The sequence below is a fragment of the Neomonachus schauinslandi genome, chromosome 5 (genome assembly GCF_002201575.2).
Source record: "Neomonachus schauinslandi chromosome 5, ASM220157v2, whole genome shotgun sequence".
NCBI lineage: Eukaryota > Metazoa > Chordata > Mammalia > Carnivora > Phocidae > Neomonachus > Neomonachus schauinslandi.
In genome coordinates, this window is record NC_058407.1 from 12,672,755 (window position 1) to 12,682,000 (window position 9,246).

General features: G+C 45.4%; 1 protein-coding gene across 1 annotated transcript in view; it reads right to left on the reverse strand.

Annotated features, from left to right (window-relative positions):
* Positions 1–6,396, reverse strand: part of HMGXB4 (HMG-box containing 4) — a 30,519-nt gene extending 24,123 nt beyond the window's left edge. Inside the window, exons 1-4 of the mRNA XM_021687614.2 lie at positions 6,356–6,396; positions 1,739–1,837; positions 938–1,086; positions 614–692 (exon numbers count right to left, since the gene is read on the reverse strand). Of these exons, the coding sequence (XP_021543289.1) occupies positions 614–692; positions 938–1,086; positions 1,739–1,769 (259 nt within the window). The 5' untranslated portion in view covers positions 1,770–1,837; positions 6,356–6,396. The remainder of the gene's footprint in view (positions 1–613; positions 693–937; positions 1,087–1,738; positions 1,838–6,355) is intronic.
* Positions 6,397–9,246: the final 2,850 nt, after the last annotated feature.

Genomic DNA, 9,246 nt, shown 5'->3' on the forward strand with positions numbered 1-9,246 from the left:
TTGGCTCGGTAAATGCTGCCTGACCCTGGACACAGTTCTTGCCACTAAAGTTGCTTCTCTTCACTGAGTCTTCACAGTAACCAGAGAGGGTAGACCCAGAAGAACGGACTAAGTTGTGGGATTACGAGCAGTTACAATTTAGGTTATGCTGTAGACAGAGTGTCATTTGCTTCTGTGTTCAGGACAAGCCCATTCTAGTAAAGGGTTAGTCTCATCAGCTATGCGCATAAGAGAGCTAAGAAAAACTGGTCTTGTGAGTGGCTATGCACTGGACTGAGAAGTAACCCACAGGTGCAGGCCAGAGGGCCCAGGACTACATATGGCAAAAGGGATGCTAGGTAACAATGGGCAGAAGATAAGTGGATGATTGGGGGGAGAAGGAACCTGGTACCTGGTGTATCACAAATGAAGACTGTTCTTCTATGCTGAATCCTCCAAAATACCAGCCCTCCACCTCTCTCCTCCTTCACACTGGTTTATCGGCACTCAGAACAAGAACCACTGTCCTGTTAAATAGGCCACTGAGTCAGCAACATCTGGATCCCTTTCCCCTACCCCGACTCCAAGAACCAGTGATGTGTTCATCCCACCTGCTGCCCTTTCCCCTCCTTACCTCCATAGTAGTAATCATCAGAGGAGTGCTTCCTCTTCTTCTTGTGCGTGTCCGTCCCCAAGAAATAAAGCTCACTATCCTGGAATTGAAGAAGAAGAAGAATTGACCACTGAATAAGATGATGAGGCAAAAGCAGTTTGGAACCAATTTTGTTCTCTGATTTCTGACTTTGGAAAACAAAGTAAAACACGGGAAATATTAAAAATAGACAGCGAACGATGTTTATTTTTTTAAAGTTTTAAAAATACGCTTCTTTCTTCAAGTACTAGGAAACAGGACGTGAGATAGTTAAAAACTTTCCTAATTCACATGTTTAGAATTTACCTTTAACTTCTTCTTGGAAGAGTTTCTGACCTGAGCAGCGATTTCTTCCTCTTCCCTTAAAAAATCTTTGTAAGAACGTTTCTTTTCTCGTTGGCTTCGGCCAGCGGCTAGTCCTGTATCCTCAGAGCTGTGATCACCATCAAAGCAATCTGAAAGCCAGGTTCGTTTGGGAAAGGGAAGGAGAAAGGCAAGTAAGTGACAACCAAATCACCACATATGTAATGCAACAGTCCCTCCATTTCCAAGTTAATATAATGTTTCAACAAGTCCATTGGAATATAGGGCTAGATCCAGGGGGACAAGAGTATTTCTTGATGACCTGGCTGCAAATACAAGAACCAAACCTGAAGAAACAATGCTTCCACGCTATGCAAAGGCCCAGTGTGCATCCTCAGACATGGTTTCTTAGTTGTGATTTGGCAGGTGGACACAGACTTGCAGAGGTAAGGCTGAAAAGAATAAGGATTCACATGCTGTGCTGCTCTGTGGGAGTCCAAAATGTGATTCCTATCCCCAGACTCCTGCACACTGGAGCTGGCAAGGACCACGAGTGCTGCAGGGGATCACCCCAATAGACTACAAAGACTTATATTTCAGACTCTCATGTTGGAACCCTGTCCTGGTTTTCGCTTCCATGGGCCCAGTCTGGGGATGATGTGGAGGCTGAGTGTCATAATACTGCTCTAGGCCATCACTTGGGAGTCCAGGCTGTGATGGCCAGTCCTGGTCTCTATGTCCATGGGCTGCAAGGACTGAAGAGGAAACCCCCTTTAGAATGCTTCTCAGATTAAGGGGTCATACCTTCTTTCTTCATGGAGTCATCATAAGCCATGGCGGTCCTGCAGGGCCTTTGTGAATGTGTCACTGTGTCCAGGCTCCTTCCCGTCTACAGGACCAGGTCTGAGAAACAAAGAAGGAAAACCCTCCTGTAATGCGAAATCACTGTGGAGAAGCAACCTTCCAGATGGAAATGCGTAGTGATCCAAGGGCAGACTGGAAGGGCAGCAAGAAATAAAGGAGTGTCTTGTCACCTCCTCATTCTGTTTGTAAACATACTGGGGTTGAAACTGCAGGAAGTGTACTGGGCTTAATTTGATTTGATTTATGAGTTAGAACTGTGGTTTGGTGAAGTATATAAAATACCCCCATATAATAAAAAATATCTCAAAATTAATGAGAATTTCTGAAATGCCAACAGGACTGACAACACTGAGATGGTAAATAATGACATTAAGTCAGAGGGATAAGTTCAATCACAGTTACAAAATGCACAGATAAAGCAGGATGCAGAGGAAGACAGATTACAGCAAACATTCCAGACCATAAAATCCTACCATGTGGATCGGTGACAGGCTAAAATCTATTGTATTGCAGTTTAAACAGAAATGATAAGATTAAAGGGATATTAAAGAGATTTAGTGTAATTTTTTGGTATGCATTTTGTTTATATGAATTTGCTCAAAACCACAGAAGTGTAAAAGCAAGGACACTTCTTATATTGGTCACATGACAGCTTTCAAGGCTATCAGGCCTTTCTTAAAGACTAGGTGAAAATAAGGAAGAATTATCATTTGTCCATTGGTGGTGAGTTTTTATGATTATTAAGATTTTCACTGATTTGAAGAATTACTGTAATTTACATGTTCTAAATATTATTTTGTTATTTGTTAAAAAATTTTTTTGGACATCCAAGTTTATGTCACTGACTTTGACAATGACAAGCCACAGATTGTACTCTAAGGTAAAGTTCTTCAAATACTTTAAGGACAGGCAATGTCACAAATCCTGGAGGAAGTCTTTGCAGGAAATTTAAGAATGACATTCTAAATATATTGAAAATGTTCTCATCCGGTTAGTGAAATGCTTACAAGGTGACTGGATTGGTTATTTATTTACATTTTATTTTACCTTCATCACTATATGGGGATTTAGAAATGCTGAAGGGCTCTTCAGTGAGACATTGCCAGTCCCTTCAGGTGGGTATGGGTAATACTGAAGTATGTAATTCTTGTCAAAGAAAATTTGATTAACAAGGGAAACTCTCCTAAGAGTTACATTTAAAATAAATGAAAGGAAAAAAGACCTAACTGCACAAGTCAGATAAAATACAATGCGCAGACATGCCTACGTTGAACAAAGAGAAAAAGCATTACCAAGAATGATTTACAAGGAACGTAAAGAAAAGTAACATAAAAAAGCATTTCTCCACTGCCCTGAGGAGGAGAAGGAAGAACGGACTTGGCCAAAGTTAAGAGAATCTAGAGTGAAGTAAAGAAACCAAATGGATTCAATTATTTTAGTGATAAACCAAAGAACTGCTTGCTCCCAGGGCTTTCACAGGAAATGAAGGGGATATAAGGTCAGAGCTCATGTAGAAATACGAAGTAATGTACATCATGTAGCCAGTTTTTCATGCTCCAGCATTCTCAACTTTCTCAAATAGAAATTACTGCCCTCCCCTTTCCACACAAGTGGTGCTGACTCCAAAAGTAGTGAAGGAAGGGGGAATGTCATAGGGAATCACGTCCATTCATTTGAAAATTGTATGCCCTCTCACTAGCACTACAATATACTGACTTCATTAGAAAAAATATATAGGTCCCGTTAGTTTTCATAGGCTGGTAATGCCAAGAAATACGACAACTTGAGACCTCAAGTTAAATGTTTTCATGCCAAATGAATTTTGGCTAAGAATGTTTGACAAGGAAACAATCTTAAACATTCATTGTCATAAATATGGCCGTCAATCTGTTGTCAACAAGAAAATTCACTTCTAAATGAAGCAAAGGCAGGCCCTGAGACTTACAGGCCAGCCTTCTTTTTAGTAACATCAAAACTAACATAAAACAGAGTTGAACAATCTAACAGAGTGGGAATAAGTACCTCCGGAGACAGTAAGAGAAAGAAAACCATGATTTGACTTCTGAACTATGAAAAAAATGTTCATGGTCTCGTAACTGACTGCTTTGAAAAACAACCAGTGGATTTAAAAAGTTGTGAAAGGGAACAGGAAATCAGTTGATCTTCAGAGGCACAGGCAACACAGAAAACACGTGCTGGTGTGAGCACTATGTATTGAAATTAGGCCTGCTGCTGTTTAAATTTTCATAAAAACACTGAAAAGCATTTTATAAATTACAGGATTAAATAACCTGTAGAGAAAAAAACTGAGTGGGGCCTGAAGGCAAGGCCGATTCGCTAAAGAACTGAACAGTCAAGAGTTTAAAAAATAAAATTAAACACAATGGACTATGCCACTCACAGCCTGGGCAGACTGATGGACCTTGAATTTTTAGGTTCTTTAAAAATCAAGATATTATTGCAGCTCAGGGGTTAGTTTTGGTTGCTGACTCATAAAGGAAAGATGAAACCGGATAAAGAAGTCTCAAGCAACAGTGTGGAAGAAAGGCAGAGTTAGGACAACATTTATATGGGATCAGATGACCCATTGATATTCCTTCCAGGTCTTGCATATTATCCATGATAAACTCAGAGTTCAGGGTTAGGCAGCAGATTGTAGGATTAACGAAAGTAAAAAAATATTAGGTTTGATTTTCACATTAGAAAGCAGAGGCCATAATTACATTAAATGTTGGCAATAGTAAAACAGGTGTTAAATCCCATTCTCCTGAATTCCATCGAATTCAATGTTGTCAACTTCAAGAGGCAGGGATAGTTTTACAATTATGTTCCTCTCAGTGTGCTAAGAAATGACAACATAGTGAAAGTTCATTATTTAATGTTGCGTACGGAGGCCAGATACATGCCATCACAAAAAATGCATACTTATGCAATGTGCAAAATGTTAAATGGCTCTTCTGGGACTCTTCAGGATATGAAAAAGGGGAGGTGGAGCTGCTGTTCCACGTGTAGAGAAGTGTCCACATTTTGTTCAGGCACAGCTTTCGGGATTACCAAAGTGATGAATGAAAAAGCAAAAATCATCAGGTATAGTATTTTTTTATGTTGCAGGTCCAAATGATAATTATTGGGGAAAAAAAAAGTTTCAGAAGGTGATTTGTTTGAAGTAATCTGAGCCCCAGCAATCGTTAACAAGCTTCTTCATTCCAGAATGTAAATGAATGTTGAAAAAGAACAAATTAATCCCCCTGATCCGAGCAGTAAGCAAAATCCTGAATTCCGGGTCTAGTCCGGGATGAGAGCCTTGTTCAAGAGTCCGCGTTCTCTTCCAGCACTCCCTCCATGAACTGAAATCGCCTCTCCGTGGAGGAAAAAGAAGGAAGGTGCACATCCAGCTGCTGGCAGTTTTTAAATTGTTGCTGTTGTTGTTTACTTCTGGGATAGCGCAGGTGCTGTCTTGTCATTTTTGTAGAGATCTCCTCCAATCTCAGAACACAGATACTCCGAATTCCTGCCACTCCCTTCTCCAGAACCTACCTAAGCAGCACTCACAGCCCCTGCCAGCTCTGGAAACTGCAGAGATCCCGGCAGCCTGGGATGGGGATTGAATCCTATCACTGCATGGCAGCTAAACGGAACCACGACCACCGCACAGATCGGCTGACAACACACATTTCCAAAAAACCACCAATACAAATTTTGACAAGCTTTGTCCAATCAACAAGCTTTCCTTTGAGTTTTTTATTTGTTCTGCTATAAGGGAATATAATCAGCCACCTGCTTAACCAGCAGAGAGAGGGGGAAATGGTGCATGATATAAAGTGAATCTACAAGTAATAGCTGTGGGGGGAAACGGGCCTGCACGGAGAAGATCGCACTACGAAGGCACGTTCCAACTGGGTCGCCCGCAAAAAGGACACACAACACCGGGTTATTTACACAGAGAGCCCCCAGGACCACCGTTTTTGCGGTCCCCACGCAAACCAATGGGATTCTCTCCCGGCCGTTTTGCAGCAACAGCTAGTTCAACAAAGCTCTGTGAAGAGGAAAAGAAGAACGCTCCTCGCATCCTCTCCCGCCGGCCGAGGGCCCTGCCCTCCCGCCGCCCCGACCCCGGGGCCCTTTCGCCTTGACAGCCCGGAGACCCCGCACCCCGGGTCCCGAGCCGCAGCGCGGCCCCGACCCGGTCCCCGCGTCCCCGGCGGCCTCCCGGCGCCCCCGAGGGCGGAGACGGCCCCGGCAGGGGGAGGGGCGGCCCCGGCCCGCAGGCCCCCGGGGCGGCCGCACGCCCCCTCCCGGCCCCGCAGCTTTCCCGCCTTCCCCATTTGAACAGCTCCCGCCCGCCTTCCTTCGGCGGCCCGCTCCAGCCCCTTCCCGGGGGCGGACTGCGGCCGCTACTCCAGTCCCCGGCTCGGCCTCTGGGCTAGGCCGCACCGGGCCTGACGCGCCCCCGCGGCGGTGTCGCCGGCCCAAGCGGCGGGTGGCGGCGGGGCGGGGCCGCTGCCGCCTCGGGGAGGGGGCCCAGGCCGGCCTCGTGGGGGCTCCGCTCGCCGCTACCTTCACTCGGCTCGCCCGGATCCCGCCTCAGCGCCGCCGACCGCCGCCATCTTGGAGAAGGAGAGAAAAGCGCGAGCGGCCAGGGAGCCTCAGTCGAGCCCAGAGCGCAGGCTCCGGCTCGGGGAAGGGGAATCCCGCTCCTGACAGAGCGCCGAGCGCATCGAAAGAAGCGCGCTGCTTGCTGAGCCCGGGAACTGGAGTTGATTGAGAATTTGCGGTGGGGCCAGGCTTGGGCTGGAAGCTTTATGAACATTATATCATTTAATCCTCACTGCATCCCTGTGAGGTAGGTTTGATCACATTTTACAGATGAGAAACAGGCTCAGAGAGGTTAGGTGACTTGCACAACCGTACACAGGTAGTTGGAGAAGGCAGATACTACTCCAAGTCTTCTGATTCTTAATGAAGTGCTCTTTCCTCAAGACTATGCCATTTCCTTCGAGATATTTTTGTACATAAATGCTCTTTCTGCGAAACCTAGATCATGCAGACTAATACCATCGGTGCTTATTTGGAATTTGGCATCTATGTTTGGGTGGTTGGCATATTTCGGATGAAGTGGAAGGACATATTTTTCTAACAATGCACTATAACATAATTTGCATGGTGAATCCTCTGCATTTCTCCTCACAAATTATTTGCATTTAAAAGGTGGAAACAGTCCTCAGACAAACGAAGGGATGCCACACACAGGAGAAAGAGGGGTTTTTCTGATTTCCTCTGGAGAATTTGGACAACAGTAGAAATTACTGTTTGAAGCTCTTGGTTCCATATGAAGACAAACTCATTTTTCTAGAGCAGTTCAGTCGTGTTTGGCTACCTTGTAAGGTAGTGAGCTCCCCATTACCAAAGGAATTCAAGAAGAAGCTAGTGCCTTCGTTACTGTAGAATGGAGAGGTTGGAGATCTAGATTGGTTTCTAGCATTGCGAACCCCATGAAACTCTGTGCAAAATTATGCTTTTGTGCAACTGTGTGTTTTTCTGGGGTTTAGATCCTATCAAAGATTAGGAATCCCTATTTTAGAGGGCTTTCCGGTCCAGAATTGGATGGGTGCTTTAAGGGGATGTAGTAACGCTGCTCATTTTGCAGACTTAGAAATCGAGACCAAGAGAAGCAGATGATTTGACTCAGAACACACTGCTAGATAGTGATCGGATAAGGATTAGAAACCAGATTATTGGACTCTTGATTCAGTGCTCTTTTCACCAAGATTGAGTGCTCTTTCTCTCCCTCTGCGCTGAGTGGAATATTGGATTCTGTTTAATCTGCTTTTATGGTTGTGAGATGCTGAGATGCTAAAAGAAACACTCAAAGTTGTTGAATTTATTCCCAAAATGTAACTGCAAATAGTAAATAAAATGACCACCATGGTCCCATCCTGCTCACCAGAAGTATAGTCAATACGTTTCACCAAAAGGTATGGGATTGCTCTTCTGGGACACCTTGCCTGACATTAGGCTTCCCTGCGAGGTATTGAAGAGCCGTGAGAACGTATTTCCCCCCTGTTCTTCAGTATTGGTCAGGATGTTTTCAGTTGGGAATGACATAATCCCAATTCAAAACAGCTCACTGGAAAAGGAGAATTTATTGGCTGACATTACTGAAATGTTCCTGTGGGCGTGGCCGGATCCAGGGAGGGATGCAAATCTCTCAAAAGAGGTGCTTTCCTCTGAGTTGGCTTTATTCTCAGGTTCCAGCTGATGATTCCACCTCCGGGCTTGACCATCCTGCCAACTACCAGTGTCCCTGGACAGGAAGTTTCTTTTATCAATTTGTTTTGGGAGACTCTCATTGCCTGAATTGGATCAGCAATCAGTATGAGCAAAGGTGTGGGGCATGCTGATGGGCTAAATCAGGTCACAGGCTCACCCCCCAAGGCAGGATAAACTCAAGGAAAATCAGGGGTTATTGTCAGATGGGTAAAGGAGTGTTAGGTAGGGAAGGTGTCCACCGAGCTCTACCACTAGCGTGGACCTGCCTGCCTCAGGGTCCTGTTTGTCTAGTCCCTTCCTTTATCCCACCTGAGGTTGGGCATATCAAGTTATTGCCCATCTTAACCTCCTGAAGACCTGAAGTACATTGCTCCTTAGTCTGTTCCCTTCCTCCAGTCTCGTATCACTGTGTGTATGTTCATTCATTTAACAAATACTGATTGGAAACATGACATGGGTCAGGCACTGTCCTGGATGTTCAGAAGAGAACAATGAACAAAACTGAGAGTCTTTGACATCACCCCCCCCCCCCCCCCCCCCGAGCTTACATTCTAATTGGGGTGGGGAGCAGAAAATAAATAAATAGGGGCCATGTTAGGTGGTGATCAAAGGTGGAGAAAAATGCCAGGTAGGGTAAGGGATACCAGGAGGGAGTGGAGGTGGGGATTTTTATTAAAATGTGATCAGGGAGGCTCCTCTGATGGGGTGCACGCCGGAGGCTGAGGCTGGTGGCTCAGTCAGAAGTGGGCTGGTGGTGGGGGCTGGGAGGCCAAAGCCTTCTGGAATGGATGCAAGGCCTTCTTCTGAGCCTTGATGGAAAAATATTCTCCACTGAGTATCCTGCCCTGGTTCTTTTGTTTCTGCAACTTGCAAAGGGAGAAAGGAGGATGGCTTGGTAGCCCCAGGTGGGGAGGGGCCTGGTCACGGTGGGCTTTGTGAGTAAGAACATCTTGTCCTGTGATGGCATCTGAGATGTGTGAAGATTGGGTGCTCCCTGGGCCTGGGGCTGGTCTCTGGCCCGCTGGACCCCAGTAAGCTGTCCAGCACATGGTAGTAACAGGTGGCCATCAAGTTGTGCTTGATTTGGATGTTTTCTTCTTCGGATTGTTTTCCTGTGCTTTGCCCTCTGCAGCTGTGTTTGGAGCAGCTTTGTTGTGTCAGGCCCGATGGATATGCAC